Source organism: Apteryx mantelli, chromosome 2 (assembly GCF_036417845.1).
Source record: "Apteryx mantelli isolate bAptMan1 chromosome 2, bAptMan1.hap1, whole genome shotgun sequence".
Classification (NCBI taxonomy): domain Eukaryota; kingdom Metazoa; phylum Chordata; class Aves; order Apterygiformes; family Apterygidae; genus Apteryx; species Apteryx mantelli.
Genome location: NC_089979.1, coordinates 143,529,948 through 143,549,351, shown reverse-complemented (window position 1 = coordinate 143,549,351; position 19,404 = coordinate 143,529,948). Strand labels below are relative to the sequence as shown.

The 19,404-nt window shown below is 39.4% G+C and overlaps 1 protein-coding gene across 3 annotated transcripts in view; it reads right to left on the bottom strand.

The window, feature by feature from the left end:
* Positions 1-3,817: 3,817 nt before the first annotated feature.
* Positions 3,818-19,404, bottom strand: part of CDK6 (cyclin dependent kinase 6) — a 140,806-nt gene continuing 125,219 nt past the window's right edge. For 2 of the 3 annotated variants that reach the window (XM_067291688.1, XM_067291689.1), the window contains exons 8-9: positions 17,254-17,807; positions 3,818-4,508 (exon numbers count right to left, since the gene is read on the bottom strand). In XM_067291688.1, coding sequence (XP_067147789.1) covers positions 17,661-17,807 — 147 coding nt within the window. In that variant the 3' untranslated portion in view covers positions 3,818-4,508; positions 17,254-17,660. Of the gene's footprint in view, positions 4,509-6,059; positions 6,133-17,253; positions 17,808-19,404 lie in introns of all 3 variants that reach the window. The other variant, XM_067291690.1, reaches the window with a different exon arrangement.

The window sequence follows — 19,404 nt, the reverse complement described above, 5'->3', positions numbered from 1 at the left end:
TTTAATATTTTAATAATACAAAGCACGAAGAGTTTTGTTTCTGAAATGGCAGTGCTGTGTTTATCATATGTAGCAACAACCAGGAGAAAAAAAAAAGCTGGTGAACCCATAGGAATTTGTGATAGGAAGTTATTTAGCCAAACCAAGAGAGGGCTGTGAAAAACTAGAAGAAAACTAGCAAGGGTGAACGCACCACAGTCGCAAATAAAATGTACTGTTGGAAATTGCAAGATAATTCACAATAGAAGGAATAGCTTTAATTTCTCAGAACATAATTGTAAGATTCTAAAATAAGGATAACTACTTCGGGAAATCAGGCAAAAGTTCTCACTGAGGTACATCAAAGGTAGAAGAAGCAAATTGCACTAAGATATATAAAAACAAGATAAAAAGTATTACTAAAATACTATAATATCTGTTGCAAAAAGTTATAATACCCTCACCCAAAATACTGTTTTCAAATTTGTGTAGCTTTGTGCTGTACTCATGGCACCTAGTTTTATTCAACTAAAGCTATCGCTTTACATTAACACAGGACATTGCTTTACATTAACACAAGCTCTCTACACCACTGAAGCACGTTATAAATCTGATCTGCCCGGGCGTGAGAATACGATTGCATTTCATTTCTGTCACAGCACAGAATATGGTGTTTGTGGTGACTGAAGGCTCTCTGCTGGCTTTACGCCAGCTGCAGTGGGCTAGGTAATCTGCATCAACTTCTGCAGGACAGAATTGCTCTTTAAAAATGTTTTAACCAAATTTGAACCAGTAGAGTTTATTCAACCAACATTTAGTGTCATGTGGCTGCAGCGTTTTTGATCTGGTATTAGCCTTGTTGAAATACTAGACGTTTCATGAAACCATGGCTGACTTGCCTCCCTGTGGCAGCTCCGTAAGTAGAAAGTGGGGACAAGGGAGTCCTCTAGTGGGCATTTCAGAAAATTTTATTTAAGTTCCTATTAGTTTTCTTTGTTAACTGTAAAGGAGGTTTGGGACACTAGCCAGATAAACCCAGCTAGCTAAATCAGATGTCTAAAAATGGATGAAAATACTAGAGGAAAGACTTCTGTATGACAGGAGAGTGAAAGATGACTTTGTTTACAGAAAGGACAAAAAAGATGACACAACTGGTGGGTAAGGTAAATCTTGCTTTCTGTATATCAGCAAATGACAGACATATGATAGACAAATACAGCACGTTTAAATCTTTTAAAAAGAATATTTGTTTCTACAGTGCTAATAAGCACGTAGTATTTAGTTTAATTAGATAACTTTGAGGTGAAGAGGGCAAGAACAGTTATGTGAATCATGAGAACAGTAACATTTGTGCTTATTTCTACAAGGGACTTAATATTTTGCTTAATGGATATTTTTCTTTTTTCCTTTCTCTTCCAAAACTGAGGGGTTATGAACTTCATGCAGGACATAAGTCACCTTCTCACAGATGAGGGCTATTCTTTTCAAGATAGAGGCCTCACTATAGTTTATTATCTATGCTCCTGTCTCTGGCTGAACTACTGCAGTGTTTTCTTACAATGTGCTTAAAGAACTAATCTGGAAGGTCGGATAATGTAAAGGTAGCTGCTGTTTTTATTTAATGTTGTGTCACATCTATATATAACTATCCTTTATGAAGGACTTTCATGGTTCTCTGTAATTTCCAGGGGCAGTACAAAGTTTTGGTTTTGAGTTATAAAATCCTTTGTGGTTTGGGGTCTGGTTAGCTTTGCAGTCATCTCTGTCTTATAGCTTTTATCCAGAAGTTGAAATCTGTTTGGATGCTTGAACTAATTGTTTTTGGAACCTTATATCTGATTGCTCATTTGAGGCCTCATTAGCAAGATCTGCTTTGTCTTGCTCTAAAAAGTGAAGGTGTAATGATATTCACAAGAAGCTGAAGCTTTGTTTGAGTTGTTTTATTGAGGTTTTTTGTTTGGACTGGTCAGGAGTGAAGACATGGAAAATACTGATCTGGTTTTTGAGTTTGATGTTGTGTCATTTTGCGATAGAATCAAGCCATGTACTTTTACAATGTCTACATACCTAGAAATGTTACTAGTCATATTTATAGCCAGTCAATAAAAATGGTCAATCAATAAAGAGTTCTCAGATTCTTAAAAAAAATGGAAGATGAAAATAGCCAAATATTTAGGAAGACATAAATACTATGCATGTAGTACTCAGCAGGGATTCACAAAATACTCAGCATGAATTCAAAAGGGGGAAATCATGCTAATGCAACCTGATAGCCTTATATGGTGGAATGACTGGCTTGGTGGATGAGGAGAGCAGTGGATGTTGTCTATCTTGTTTTCAGTAAGACTTTCAACACTGTCTCCCGTAACATTCTCATAGGCAAGCTGGTGAAGTATGGGCTAGATGAGCAGGCAGTGAGGTGGATTGAAAACTGGCTGAATGGCACAGCTCAGAGGGTTGTGATTGGTGTGAAGTCTAGTTGGAGGTCAGTAACTAGTGTTGTATCCCAGGGGTCAATACTGGCTCCAATATTGTTCAACTTATTCATCAGTGAGCTGGATGAAAGGACAGAGTTCACCCTTGGCAAGTTTGCTGGTGATACAAAACTGGGAGGAGTGGCCGATAGAGCAGATGGTTGTGGTTCAGAGGGACCTCAACAGGCTGGAGAGATGGGCAGAGAGGAACCTTCTGAAGAAGTTCAACAGAGGGAAGTGCAGAGTCCTGCACCTAGGGAGGAATAATCCTATGCACCAGTACAAGCTGGGGGCTGACCAGCTGGAGAGCAGCTCTGCAGAGAAGGACCTGGGGGTCCTGGTGGACTACAAATGACCATGAACTAGCAATGTGCCCTTGTGGCAAAGGTGGCTGGTGGTATCCTGGGCTGCAATAGGAAGAGCATTGCCAGCAGGATGAGGGAGATGATCCTTCCCTTCTACTCAGCCCTGGTGAGGCCATACCTGGAGTGCTGGGTCCAGTTCTGGGCTCCCCAGTACAAGAGAGGGATGAAACTACTGGAGCAAGTCCAGCAAAGGGCTACTAAAATGATAAAGGGACTGGAGCATCTCTCATGAGGAAAGGCTGAGAGAGCTGGGACTCTTCAGTCTATGGAATAGAAGACTGAAGAGGGATCTTATCAGTGTGTATAAATATCTGATGGGAGGGTGTAAAGAGGATGGGACCAGACTCTTTTCAGTGGTGCCCAGTGACAGGACGAGAGGCAACGGGCACAAACTGAAACACAGGAAGCTCCGTCTGAATCTAACAAAAAACTTTTTCCCTGTGAGGGTGGCTGAGCACTGGAACAGGTTGCCCAGAGAGCTTGTGAAATCTCCATCCTTGCAGATACTCAAATGCTGTCTGCACATAGTCCTGGGCAGCCTGGTCTAGGTGACCCTGCTTGAGCAGGGGAGTTGGACTATGTGATCTTCAAAGGCCCCTTCCAACCTGAGCCACTCTGTGATTCTATGAAATAACATATGGGGAAAATACAACATTTCATGAATGACTGAGAGCCATCGTAGCTGAATTAAAGCACAATTTATCTAATGAAGTTAACCTAAACGAAGATTCGAGTACAGACAAGCTAGTGCTGAACTGTGTAGCTTTCATAGCTGTTGCAATAATGAATGGCCTTCATCCTAAGGAAGCAATTAAGCAATTCATGAATGAGAATGACCAATGAGATTAGATTATTATAAAACTAAAGGTATATGGTAAGGGGCTTGAAAGCATATGAATGTGCTTATGTTTCTGTGTCAGTTTTTGTGTGTATGTCTGTTTTCTTACAATACACAGGGTGTTCAGAAAAACACTTGCAAACAAAAACTAGAAAACAATGTTGCTAATTTTCTGTATTTAATATACAATACTTACTGCATTTGTATTCATTTTACATTTTTTGATAAAAGAAAAGTATAGCTAGAAAAGTGAAGTAAACTTCAGGCAAGCAGTTTTAAATACAAAACTATTTTTTTGTCTTTTTACTTTCCAATAATTTGGGAACAACTAAAAGAACTTGACACTGTGAAAATTTTTATTATATTGATTTTTCATACCGAACCCTCAGCACACAACAATAAATACACAACTTTTCTTTTCTTGCACTGCCAGCAGCAAAACGTTCAGTTCCAAAGGACTGTAATTCTGATATAATACAATATTGATAACGCTCCGTGTGCCTTAATTTAATTTTGCTGTATTGACGCATGATTATTTTTGCAGTCCACCATCTTTACAAACTTGTAAAAGCTAAAGAATGTGTTATATGGTAAGGTGCATGCTTGAAAGAGTATGCTCCGATGAACTTCAATGCAGTCAACGTAAAGTAGCCCCAGCTGAGGGTGTTCTTAAAGCAGAAAGCCTCACAGGGTGAAATTTGGGACACAGAGCAAGCATGCAGTTAGATCAAAGGGCTTTGTTTGAAAGCTTGTAAAGAGAAGTCTAGAGTTTCCAAAGTGTCTGCATTATTTCCCAGCCATTCTGTACAGCAGAAACATACTTTTTTCCAATGCGTATATGGTAATCAGCAGCTGTGCAAGAAGAGGAGAGAGATTGCGGGATTTCATGTACAGCAATGGTGCAATACTTTTATATACCACAGTTTGCATTTTGTAGCCCCTTGATGCAATATTTATGACTAAAAGGTAAACCAGTATATTTAAGTAACAATTCAATAAATCACTGTTACATTTCTCTGTACCTCTGTAGATGATACAGACACTGTTTCACACATACATGATTTTAATGACGAATGAAAAGAATATAAAGAACACTGAATAGTAATTATTAAGCACACAGAATAAAAATAATGATGCACCTTTAAAAGAAACAGTAACACACGCACCTTTTCATGTTTGTACCCTGATTAAAATAACATCATGAATTTCAAGTATGAAGTGATACAGTGAAATCATGTCCTGTGAATAGGTATCAACGGTAGTCTAGGTAGTACAGTTTGCACCTTAGGTAACTTTCCACCTTGCAAAATAAAATCCTACTGCATATGTAGGTAAAGTGACTTGCGATGCTAAAATTCCAAGTGCCAGCTGCTTTGCTGGTACGAGCTGATATAATGCTGTAGAAATCAACAGGACTATGCTGATTTTCACCAGCTGAGTATATGTCCTAAGGTGAATTAAATAATTGGAACTGCTTTTCATGTTTTCCTTGATTATCACATCCTAGACATCTCCAGAGCAAATGATATCTTTTTACCACACTCCCCCCCCAAAAAAAAGTCAGGTGTCCAGCATTACATGCTGCTTCAACTTTTTAAATGCTTTCCATGTTATTCTTTGTAAAATCATACTGAGGAATAAAGATAATGAGGCAGATCTTGATTTGCTAATGGATGTTAATCTGAAGTAACATCAATTAATAAAGTTATCAATTAGTAAAGTCTGGATGTGTCCCAGATGCTGGCCCCACTGTTCAGAATACTCTGTAACCCTGAAAACAGAGCTTTTAATAATGCCTTTTGAGAATATTTATGTATCTTGCAGATTTCAGAACCAATATCCCATAAGGGTTACACACAGGCTTAACTTTAAACAGTTCTTCTGTTAACTTCAGTGAGATTTGTAATATGTAAGATAGGCACACATGGAGTGTCTGGAGTAGTAAGAACTGAATCTTCTTTCTGATACATTTCTGTCCAGCATCACGCCTTTCTCCACCTATTCCAATGCCACTAAGAAGTGCACTTTTGAGCTTTTGTATCAAAAAGTAATGAATAGAAATTTTGAGAAAAATGTTACTAAAGATTTTTGTCACACATTACCATTTGTATAGTATTCTTGCTGACTTACCAAGCTTAAGTATCTTTATATAGACCTGAGCTGCCTGACACTGAAATTTTTAGACTTACAGGGTCAAAATCTTAGTTTAATTTTACTGTAGTCAGTGGAGTTACAAGAAGAGTAAATTACACTAAATGATTTAAAATACTTTGAAACTCCAGTCCTATTTTATGCAATTGTCCATGCACAAAAATATCTAAATTTGCTGCCTTTATGCTTTTGTTTAGCCAACAATCTTATTTAAAACAAAGAAGGGCAATTTTATCATTGCAAAAAACTTACTTCAGTTGCAAGATGCCAGACAAACTTGTGCACTGGTTAAACATCTGGAATTGACAGATACCTGCTGGAACTACTACAAACAAAATAAAGCCAAAGGCAGCCTATGTAATGTTTTCTAAGTTTAATTTTTTAGACAGCATTCCCCCACTATGTGTAAAATTAGCTCTACAATAGCATTTCAAAATAATATGCTTATTCCTTTACATATTAAAATAAACAAAAATACCCTAAAGCATAAAAAATACATCTGAACACACATAGTATTCTAGTTGCAAAACTCAATGTACAGTATGAAACTTATTTATGAATTTTTTGACTGATCTAGCTTTCTGCCTCTACAAAACTAGCTTCACTTCAACAACCAAAATGTATACTAAATGCAAATAAACATAAAGCAGCAAGACTCAGCACATTTTCTGGCAACTACCCTTTCACAGGACTAGTGTGTTTTCATAACAAATATTATACTGAATTATAATAGCAATAATTTACGTTAATGTCAAATTAACTTGGAAATAAATGTGTCCACATTTTCAATAAACACTGACACCATTTACTGGTGTCTTGGTGCTGTTATTAACCATGTGTCCTCACAACTGCAATCAATTACTAAATGAAAGGCTTTTTCTGCAAATACTTTTGTGAGCAACTATATTCACATGAATAACCCCTCTCAGCCTTGTGGGACTGCTCAAGTGAGATACAATATTCATGTGTTTGCATACTCAGGCCTTCAGACTGAAGAATATCAGGCAAGTGAGGAATACAAATATACATTGTTACACAGAAAGTAGTAGACAGACATGCAGATGAAAGCACAGTGTGATGCTTCTGAGAGTTATAATATAAACATCATTTCCAATGTATACAGTTCAACTTCTAAGACATCATTTTGAGGGTATAATTTTTCATTAATTAGAGCACTCAAAGACATTATACTTTTAAAGCTGTTCAAAGTAATGCAGCTAAATATTACATTAAAAATAAAATCCATAAGAGATTCAATGTCAGAAATAGACCACTTCAAAATTGGAACAAAGTGGACCATAAATACATTAATCTGAACACTTGCAAAGGAATTTACAAAGAAATTAAAGACTGGAAAGGAAAGAATAAATGGGTGCCTTTCGGCTTGAGTTCAGTGCCAAAATCATACCACTTTGAGTAGAAAACAGATTCTTTCAGAAAAGTAAATGACAACTTTATATTTTATCTATCTTAAGTATTTTAAAATGTGTTTCTTACTTCAACAAAAGTAACTGTCTTGCCTGTGAAGGGCACATGACTAAGATTCCTAGAGACTCTTTTAGGCCCTGTTTCAACTGGAACTGGCTCACACTCTTTATCAAAAAGCACCACCATAGTGTAAACTTCTTTTGCCCACATTGTCATGACTCTAACTGGGTTGTAGGAGGGGAGTTTGACTGCCAGGAAAAGAGATTTTGAACACTGCAGAGAATGACAATGAGGGTATTAACTAGTGCTGCAAACAAAGAAAATGTCATGATATTGGATTCTCTTTGCTGGAATCTAAACTGAGACACCTGATGCACCTAAAACTGACCACCAGAGAGCGATTAAAATTTTTAGACAGTGCTGGCCTACTCTGATTTTGAGCTAGTACTGTAATCTAGAGGAATGCTTTTCAGTTCAGCTAATGACACACAGTAGAAAGGAGAATAGTGGTAGTGGAGGTGAAACAACAAAAGAAAGCTGAAAAAACCACTAGATTGCTAGATATCCAGGGAGAAAAAAGAAAGGATAGCTCAGTCTCTGCAGTTTCTGCTACTCACACTTCTGGTTCCCTCCCTTCAGCCTCTAATCTCATGACATTGCAGCTCTTCTACCGTGTAACAATAGGTATCTTCACTTCAGCCTGTGCAGGGCAATCAGTATTTTAAGATGAGCACCCTCCTACCCCCAAGCAAGTCCCCACTGAACTCCTATAAGCCATCTTAAACAACAGCACTGCCACAAATTTCTTGCCAGCATCCAGACTCTGATGTACTTCTTGCTGTGGGCCCAACCCATGGTTACAACTACCCTTTGTAGCAAGGGACTTTAAAATAGAGTCCCTGCAAAAAAACATGATGGATTTTGAGTCCTACTGGAAAAAGATTGAGAAGTACTTTGTATTTCAATAGCATGCTGCAGATTCAAACTTTATTTTAGTCCCAGTTATTTTGTTTTCCATCACCAACCAAGGATGACTCTTCTAGAGGTACCTCATCGTCCACCTGGAAGGAACACTTTGCTGCAGTATGCCCATAATTCAGTCATCCTTTTGTATGGTGAGAAAGGTTTCTCCCAGACGTCCTTACAACACTGATGTTTAAAATGCCCAAAACATCAGCTGTCATAGAAGCAGTAGGCATACTGTCCCCTGTAGATTCTGTAAAGACTTTTCTTCAGGAGAATACATTGGGGAGTATCATCCATCTGTGCTTGGTACATGTGGCAGGGCTTTGTACTCAAAACCACTAGAGCAGGAAGCAAATGAATGAGCTTGATTGCCTACATGCCCTAGAGGAGCACCCAGGCCATCTTGAGAGTTGGGACCTTCATGTAAGAACTGTTTCATAGTTGCTTTGACTCATGGTAGGAGAAAACCTCTCCCTGGGAATAGTGATCTCTGGGAAGTGGAAGGGAAACAGGATCAGTAGTGGGAGGCTGGCAGAGCCAGGCTTGTTTGCATCTGTTAAAAACTTTTGTACAACAGAAGAATCATTGGCTGCTCTTGTAAACATCTTAAATCACAGAAGGTTGTCCAGGGATCTTCTGTATTTAGTAAATAACCTTCTGAATCAAAAGTTGTTTTGGCTGATCAAACACATTATGTTCAGTCTAATCTATTCCAGCCCATTTCCTGTTTTTCGCTTGAGCCAAAGGATGTAATAGTAACACCCACTTTGCCATGGTCTGATTGTATTAATTCCCAGTTCCTAATGCAGAGCAAGCAAAAACAATAGTCCAAATCAGTGGCATGCAAACTGGGGGGGTTGCAGAGTCACAAGGAGGTAATTTATCTCACAGCTTTTTAAGTGGCTGTAGAAGTATTAGCAATGTCAGATCCAAGTGACAGGTCTTTAAGTGTTGCTGCAGTGAGGAAGCAGGGAGTTGAAAGGCTGTTAAGGACTAGACTCCCCAGGGCTCCTTTCACAGTGTCACAATAGGATGATCTGGGATAAGGAAAGGACAATGTGAGTAGCTGGGAGATCTATCACTATGAATTTAACAAATGCCAGAAGACTACTGTGTAGAACCAGAGAAGGTTTCCTTTCCCTGGAACTGTGAAATTTGCCTCTGCACCAAGCCTACTTGCTCATGTTTAATGGAAGGACCAAGATTAGCCCGGCTGTGTCACCTGACCTGTCATTCACCCCCAGGGAAAAAAAACGCTACACAGGCCTTGTACTCCTGGAGGTGGCATGACAATGGTAGCTCTCAGGTTGGCACAGCAGCTCGGAAAGCTCCATTCCTGCTGCACAGCCCATGAAAGACTCCTTCCCCTTCCTCGGCAGAGCAATCTGCAGTATTACCTACACGGGCTGTCATACAGATTTGCTAAGCTCTCAGACTCGATTCTGCAAGATGGTGAACCACCTGGACTGATCCAGCAAAACACTTAGGCATGTGGATAATATCAAAATCCAAGTGCCTAATGCCATCTTGGATTGGCATAGAGTTTACAATTTACTGCTGGAGTAGACTAATGCTCCTCATGCACAATAGTATTGCACACTGTTAGTGTCACTGTTAGTGACTCGTGCATTAGAGCTGTACTTCTCCATCACTGCTGCTGAACTACGGGCTGTGTCTGTATGGACAGCTGAATTTGCTCTCAAACTGTCTAATCAGCATTAACTTGTTTTACATCCACACAAAAAACCCTCTAGCTTCTATAACAACCTGATTTAAAAAATGGAGGTGTTGCTGTACTGGAAAACTGTTCCAGAACTCAAAGTCTGAGTGGTATAACAAGTAGCTGGGACTAAAATCCTGTGCAAGAATGCTGCCTTATCGTTATATGCTTATGAAAGTGGATGACAGGAGAAAACAAAATGTGGAAAAAAATGTCTTTCCCCAACCCTACACTTCTCATACATAACTTTTCCTAATTTTCAAATTCACTCCCCCAAATTGTCCTGAACTCTGCTAATCCCTGCCTATTTTTCCTAACTTAGTAGCACTTAGCAATTTTCCTCCCTCATCTAGCTACTCAAAATAGATCCTCAAATGAAAGAATACTAAAAAACCCCCAAGGTTTTATAAAAAGAAGAAAATTAGAAAACAGTATCTACCTCCTACCATTATTATGTGACAGGAGGGTGCAGCAGAACATGGCTTCATTCTGAGTGTAAAGCGCCAGCACACTGTGCAGCTCAGCCTGCTGGGCATAGTCAGGAGCAGTAAGAAGTGCAGGGAGATGAATAACATAATACATGATTACTCTAAGGCTGAGGATCTGAAGAACACGTCAGGGAATGTAATATAAAATTATGTATGAAACACGGAATAAGAAGAAAGGCTGCCTATTACAGAATGTTAATTGCAAACTCTTCAGAAGTAATTGCATGAAGGAAGCTGACAATCAAGTAACTGTGAAAATTCATTTTCCACTTGATGGCAGAGACGGTGATGGCTGGCTGGGCTTAACATGAGCATGTCAATGGGATCAAGTATCAGTGTGAATCCTAGAAAAATCTGCCTGATATGTGGATGGGTTTAAGGTGCAAAAAGCTAAATAGTGCAGATGCAAATTTTGTATGCTCAAAAATGGGCAACAAGCTTGAGAGTCTTACAGCATGTCCATATAGACATCACCAAAGTGAATCACAAGTTTAACATCACCTGTTTTCCCTTCTCCTTTCAGTGAAATAGTACAGGTTGCTTTACTGCAAATGAACATTAAGATGCTAAATAGAATGAGTTCACACCCGTATTCTTTTCTTCATAAACCCCTATCAACCTTGTAAGCTCAGTGAAAAAATAAAAGTTTCCGTGCATATTTAATACACATTCTTTGTATTTACATTTTTCACTTTATAAATACTCTCCTTTTCTCTTATCCCAATGATATTTTCCCAGTAGTTCCTTAAAATCCTCTTTTTAATCTCCACTAAACATCAATTTTTTTTAAGGCAACATCTTTTGTCTAACCTTTCTTGGAAACAAAAAATCTGCTCTACCATGTCCACCCACTATCAAAGAGCCATATCAGAGTTTCTCCTTGCTTTCTCTAGCCATCCAAAAGTCTCACTGACTTCAGTGTGCCTACAGAAGGCAAGATGAAGCCCATCAAGTATTTTCTAACATAGATCAAACATTTCATCTGAAGGAAAAAATGTCATGGTCAGAGAGGTCAGAGTGAGTTCTTGGTTTATGTTAGCTTTTTTGAGCAGTTCTTTTACGATGGCTGGGAATTTAACCTATCTGAATGTTGCAGAAGCTCTCCTTGAACAAATCTGTCTTGTTTAAGTCAAAGCAACTTCTCCATTAACTTTACTCAAAGCAACCTTGGGCTTTTCTGCCAAGAAAGCAAAAGGCTCATCTAAGCGTGGTGCTGACTATTGTCAGCCTCTGCTGAACTCATGAAGGGCTGCTGGTGTCTACTTGGCCTTGCAGAATCATTTCTGAGAACAAGTTCCTATTTGATTCAGTTCTGTTTGGGTGATTATCATTGTCTGAATTAAAAATATATACATAACTTTTGAAGGATATTTTCATGGAAAACATACCAGTTTCAAAATATAAACTCATACACATTTGTTATAGCTAAAAGAATAAATTTTAGCAAGTTTCTGCAAGCATTTTTGATATTATATGTGCATACTGTTCCTAAGTATTTTTATGGTTCTTATATTGTGTATGTATTGCATATCAGTATGCAATAAATATTAAGTTTCAAACTAAAGGGGAGAAATAACACTTGGCAAAAGTATGCTTGTTGGTTAATATATCTATATCTTTCCTCTTTTAATGGCCTAGTTCATTTAAATCAATGAAAAAGCTTCTTATTCCTTTAAAGGAAGTTACTGGGGATTGATGGTTACAGTCTGGTCCAGAAACTGGAATTATATTAAAGCTATTATCTAACAATTTGCAAAACAAAGATATAATAAATTAAATGTCTCACAAATAAACCCTATTTGAGCTGCACTCATTTGCACACATTTGAGTTAGACTGTTAAAACTGTGGTCGTATTTTTGCACACCTAAAAGTGTATTTGCACAAAAAAAAAGGATATGAAAATGAAACTTAGAAAAGTAGACATACAAAATTACATCTACTTTTCTAAAGATTCTTTCTGAATTTTTTCCTCAGGGAAAGTAATCTGTATACTCCAATATTTAATAATCAAAAAGAAATAAAGCTGATAGCTTATTAACAGTCAGTTACTGAAGATTTCAGTATATAAAATGTTATTCTCTGTGAATCTAAAAATATATTTCTTAAATTTCCCCCCACAACTGCAGTTTTGAAAAACTGTTTTTCTAATATACTAATTTCAAAAAATCATTTACACATTAAGAGAAGTGTGAAATCCTGTTAACATAAAAAAAGATCTTGATATATAGAAGCACATTCAGATAGTTTTGCAGCAATACAATAAATATGCTAGGTCCCTAAGCTCCAGATCAATTCAAGCTTCAAGCATAACACAACAAAATCCCTCTAATAGTCTAATATCTCCTAATTCACATTGCATATTAAATCCATCTATTCCTGAAACTATTGCATAAGAAAAATATTAGCAAAGTGGTTCTACATAACAGAGTTCTTAGAATAAACTTCTTCCTCATTATTCAACTGTGCCTTATACATGAAACACAATTAATTTATGCGGCCTTTTAAATCAAACTGTGTGGTTAGTGATTCACATACATATATAACAACTGATGTGTTTTCAGTTGTGCGTCAGGTAAGTGCTCTAAGTTTGTTGGCGAAAAGACCAAACTAGCATGTTTTCTCTTTCTTTTCCATATTAAGATTGGGCCAGTATCTAACAGCAGAGAGAATAACCCCTTGTATAACAAAATATGCTTCTCAAAGACAGTGAGTGAACCTGGGAAAAGTAGCCTGGGCACAGAATTTTCATCTTATTCACCAAAAAAAATATCAAGTGTAAAAAACACAAGAGAGTCACCAGGCTGGATACCACTCATATACATGAGATGCTCAAATGCTGCAACTTACTGTTTCCTGGCGTGTGAAAGGCCCCATACACGTAGCACCAAATTTCAAAACTTTGCAGATATGACACCCTCATTTTTGGTGTGTCTTGGGACAGGAACAAGAGAGAAAGGTGCTCTAACATTTACCATGGGTGGACTAACATGCTGAAAGAAAACTGGAGTGTGGGCACAGCCTACACAGAAATCCGTGCAGATTTTTAGACTCCGCCTGTTTTTAGAGTTTTGCTTGGTGCACACAAGGCAACACAGGTGTATGCAACTCCATGGTTAAGCAGGGCTGCAGCATAGGAGGTGTGCAGCGAGAGTCTTTTCTAGTCATCTCCTCTGGGCTGCTGGACTAAATGAAGCGACACCTGGGAGTAGGGGCAAGGGGACACGGACGCTGTGTAGCTATTGGGAATTTGGAAGAAACTTGTTGGAAATAGCACCTGGGAGTGTCCCTGAAACCTGTATTCAGTAAGGTAGCTGAAGGAAAGGAACTAGAGAGCCAGAGCGAATGCGGGGACTGGGCAAGGAACGAAAAGGGCTGCCCCAGATGTATGGCTGGGGCTTAGCACTTCGCACTTCACTAGCTAGCTTTGGTGGTTTTTTTTTCCTCAGTTACTGGGTCTATTTTTCCTGCAGAATTGTGTAGCAGTGATTAAAAAAAGGTTGGTTGGAGACAGAAATTGCTCCATTACTCGCTATGTCCTGTTCTCTGCTGAGAAGAGCACAGTGTGTGGTTGCAGATGCCTAGGAGCTAAGGATTTATGCTTTTTTTTTTAATATATTCTTTTGCTGTTGAAACAATCCTGCAGAACACATACGGGCATAATTATTGTTAAGAAGAATTGCACTCTGAAGCCTTATTTAAAGGGTATGTGAAGAGTTTTCATCACAATCTGGAAGAAATGTGTCAAAAAAGCACTTTCTTTTCCCCACATACTGTTCCTACATCCTACACAGAGGGCAGTTATGGGTAAAGGTACTCAAAGACTACACCTATACTAGTAAAATAAAAAGAGCAAGAGCAAGGGCATGGGCTTGAGCACTGTCCCACAGCTGTCTGTACTGTCTAATTATGAGCCTGATTCCTGGCATGGTTTTAGCCAATGCCGGCATTTTCCCCAGCCAGTGAACAGGCCTTCTCAGTTTACTAGTGTAAGTGAAGCTTCACGGTTTGGCAGGGGAGATGGGAATAAGAGTAAGCCTATGACATATAGGAGAGGAACGACTGCAATTTCTTTCCAGAGAGATTTGGGGGTTAGATAAGAACATTTTAAAAAGGAGGTCATCTGAAAGGTCCTCGGGCCCCTTGCTGCCACAAGGGCTCCATTATAGAAATCTTTTCCATAAACCTATGGAAATAAGCCTATCAAGCCAGAACGCAGATTTCTTTTTCTCTTCCCGCCATTCCCACTGGAAGGATGCTCAGAACATGAAGGCGAATTCAACCCTTCTCGAGCTCTTCTCCTGAACTCCCCATTTATACCCTGGCCCGGTATTAGCCGACATGCAGCACCATGTTGCAGAAGCTTTGCTTCTAAGTCCATATGCCACTTTGGGCTTTCCCCTGCTGCTCTCTTGAGCGCTAGTTTTGATACTACAGTTTGGGAAATACTGCTCCTATAATTAACTTTCTTGTGATTTCCAAGCCTAAATTATTCTCATTAGTTCTTGGGCCAACACTAACCTTTGGCTTAAATTGTTCTCCTCCCTCCATTTTGTCTCCCCCTAATAATGCACTTGCTTACAATCAGCAATCATATTCCCTCCGGCCTTTGTTTTGTTGAGCGTAATACAATAAGCTCTTCTAACAGGGAACAGCTGAACCTCTCTATCTGAGAGTTTTTGAGTCTCATTTGGAAAAAAACCCCACCACTTACTTACATTATCACCCTATGTTAGCTCCTGGAGAGCTCTGGGAGAGTTCCCTGCCAGCTGCTGGAAAGCCAAACCAGCCGAATGCCCTGATAAAGTACGTACGATAGCTTGGTGCTAGCTAAAATGTGGAATGTTTTTTAAAAGTGCTAAACTGTGTAGAAAACTTCTCTCTTTGTTAATGTTGCGAGATTGTCCTGAAGTTTAGCTTTCCTTGTTGTTCCAATGTGTTTTAAAATTATTAGCACGAATTCCACTCTGGCCCATCCTTTTCTATGGCATTAAAGCCGTGTTCACACTCAGGTCCAGCGAGCTATGGAGGAAGAGGGCCGGGACACCACGGGTGCAGTGGGAGCTGCTGGATGCAGGCCCCGTGGGAGCGACGGAGGCACGGCCCAGCCGCGAGGCGGTAGCTGCCGCAACTGCTTGCCAGCCCTTGGCCGGCTGCTGGCCGCGCTTGCAGAAGACTCCTGCTGCGCCTCTGTATTACCTCTGCGCACAGCCGCCTTGCGCGCGCTCTTGCCGGCCTGCTTTGCAGCTCGCCTGTCCTTGCTGGTAGGTTTTGAACAGGCATCGTTCTGGGCATGAAGAACTGCATACATGCATGCAAGCAGACCTTTTAAAACCTGCCCTATTTGAAGCAGACATAATTTAACCATAAGCCACATGGTTCAGCATCTAACAGTAAAGAAAAGCTTTGTCCAAGAGGCAGAAAAGATCCACTCACTATCCCAGCAAAGGACTATGTCCTACACAGTGCAGATACCTGAAAGAGAGTTAGCAGAGACGTCTGTCCCCGAACTGCCAGACGCGCCGGGGGATGGCTACAGCTTCCCCTGCCACGGCAGCAAAATTCGTATTGCTCAGCTCGGTGCTAGGGACCTGCTTCTGCCAAGCATGCTGCGAGCAGACACATATTGCTGGCTCAGCAGCTAGCGAAGACCAGACAGAGATGAGGAAGGAGGTAGCCTAAGGGACTATTACAGGAGTAAGCAAAGCTAGCTACATCAGTTATACTGCAATAGTGTATAGTTCTGTTTTAATGGCAAGGGCTAACTCACTGGACCAATTTCCCCCAAGTTACATCTAGGTAAATGCACTAAAGTTATGGTAGGGAACAGCTTTTATGTATTTAAAATATTTCTTCTTTTCCACATACAGTACTAAAAAAATAAAAGCTTCTTTTTAAAATACTGAAAATATATTTTAGTTAAGGTAAAAATACTAAATATAAAAATTTAATGCAATATTTAAAATAACTGTGCTAAAAAGGCAGGTGAATTGCTTAGTTATTTTGACATTCAATAAAGGCACACTAACCCTAGTGGAGAAGCACGTGCCAATATACCCACATGGTGGTTTAGGAGAGAAGCTAATGCATTTCTGCATAGAAAACGTCTGCTTAAAAAATGAAATCTCAGAGATTTTTGTGACAGTAATATTCATGAACTGTGATGCATGGTAGGTGGTGCAGGTAAGGCAGCGCAGTATACAGCATACAGTACAGCAAAAATGCGTAACTGTGCTTCTTTGCAGGTATAGAATTCTCTGCTTCTAAACTGGAAATATTTTTTTCTATGTTCCTTTTTTGGCTGATAATGAGAACAGGTTAAAGGGGAAAACCTGTACTGATCTTCACTGTCTCCCTTCATATCTTTGAGCTGCGTATCAGAAAATTCTGAATGAGATGGAGAAAATGTGCTTGCAGCTGTCTTCTGAGAGGAATGACAGGTTAGAGGGTGGGTTAGCATGTGCATGGATTTCAACACAAACCAAGCATTTAGAAACGAAAAGGGTCTTTAGAGAACAAGACCCTAGAAATTTTTTAAAACCCTTGTTTTTGCAGTATACACACAAACTCAGCTAGATAATAACTCGCTTGTTTACAAAATCCCCTAATAGTTGAGACATTTATTATGGTGACCGCCATTGCTGTTATTTTTATAGAGCAATGAAATGATAAAATTATCCATTCGAGTTTTCAAGTGGGAAAGCACCTGCATATATGCTATGAACAAACAGTAGCTGGATGTATTAACGTATATATCAGTTAACTGCAGGTTGCAGAGGTCTGATATTTCAATGCCATTCTTTAAATATCACTGTAAGATATCACATAATAATAATAAAAAAGTACCAAATCATGCTTCAGCAGCTAGAGAGAGAGATTGCATCATGTTTTGGCAGTGACTCGATTATCCTACTCCACACTGGCAGCATTCAATATTAAAAGAATAAAATGGCAGCAAAACTGGTCAGCAGCTTCTCTTCATCTGGAGTTTTCCCAGGTAGATAAACAAAACAAAACCAAAACAAACATAAAGCTGCAATGGGAGCAGGTGAAAGCCCTGGCCCTTGCATTGCTCTGATGAAAGTAAACTAGATTGATTTCCTTGGATAAGCACGTCACAATCCCAAAATAAGAGACAGGTGTGTAAAACCTCCAAATAATGATCTTCACTGGAACAACTATGTGGTTTATATGGGGCAGTGGCCTTGTCAGCTACATGTCTGGTTCATTTATAGGTTCATCTTCAGTCAGCATTAGGATGCATTCACCTCACTGGAGTTTTGGCTGGATGACATGTGAGAGTCCAGATTCTCCTTGCATTTCTCCAAGTCATGGAAATACGGGTGAGACAGGGCAACATAGGCAGATATTCTCTTGGCTGGATTGAATGCTAAGCATTTCTGTAAGTATGAAAAGAAGTTGGTTTTAACCAAAATGTGCAGTTAACTTTGCTAACATAGCATGTATATATTAATGCATGTCACTTTGTCAGTTTATGATCAGTATTAGGCACAAAAGGATCTCACTAGGTGCTGCGTGATAACCATGCATATTAAAACAGGCAGTGGGGTCACAGGATATGAATGTGACCTCTCACAAGCTAACAGAAAATAGCAACTTAGAATATTCAAGTATCCATAGTTTAGGAAATCCCAGAACACAGGTCTTCTGGAATTCAGATGCACAGGACATCTGTCTCACAGATTGCAGGGAGCAACTCTTCATGAACAGCTTTTCAATTCCCTCAGTGTTCAATGCACCACACTCTTGTGTTTATACAAACATGGACTGTATTGTAATGTATATGTTCATCCCTAGGCCCAGCATTTCTGTAGATCTTGGGTGTTTGACATTATACCCTTCATATTCTAATGTTTTGTGTTCATTTTCCTACTTTCTTGGAAAAAAAAAAACAACAGAAAAACAAATTCCATCATGCTGGAATAAAAAAAATCCAAAAATACACTAAAAATTTCATCTATGCCAGTCTGCAGGTGTGCCGAAAGCCCTGCTCATCATGCTGGTCAATACACTTTTCACCGATTGCATGCAATAGTTTTGTTGCCTCAGGATTTAGTGTGCTAGCTATCTGGGCTTTAACTGTTTCTTTGTTCTGTGTCTTTTTTCTGTGTCCATACAGGACCTAGCATAGTGCACTCCTGGACTCTTGCAGTGACTCCTAAGCACTAGGGCAGTGCAAAGAGCCACAGGATTTATCACTCGGGTGGAGCCTTTAGATCATGGCTTTCTGCCACAGTAATGATAGCAGTACAAGCTATCACAAGGTCACTGCTTGTGTGAAACATTCCTGGACAGATACATATTTTGGTAGGGGGTTTCACTTTTTGCAGGCAACAGGAGCAATGGTGACCTTATCTGATCCGCATTTCATCCCAAGCTCTCTCAGAGCTATGCTCAAATGATCACAGCTCCTGTGTCCATTCCTCTCAAGTTACATGCTTTCTGCTTTGTTCTACCTGCTCGTCCCAGATTCATTTTTGTTCCCTACCAAATTAAAATCTCCACTTTTAGGTTTTTCATATTAATTTCAGTGTTTATGTTCAGTTTATGCTGGACTTCCTTTCTAAGAACCCCTCCTAAAAGCCTTAGTATCCCCCTCACTATAAATTCCCCCTCTTCCTCCTAGTTCTATTTTCCTTGTCTTCTTTCCAGATCCTTATCCCAGCCTTTGCCCAGCCTGCTCAGAAATCTCTTCGCAGCTTTGCACTTTATACCTTGTTGTTCTCTATTCTGTCATTCACCTTCAAATAGTATTCCTCCTAGTATCCTTGTCTAACCAGTCCTACTCCTGCCTTCATATCTTCTATCAGACTCCTGAGATTTCATTCACTGACTTCCAGCCCCGCTCTTCCCTTTCATCTGTGACCCCCAGCTCTCATCTCCAGCTTCCCTTCCCACCTCACCTCCTAGGCACAGGTATCGTTCTTCTTCCTCCCTCCCATCAGTGTCACACTCACCGAGCTCTCTGTTATATTC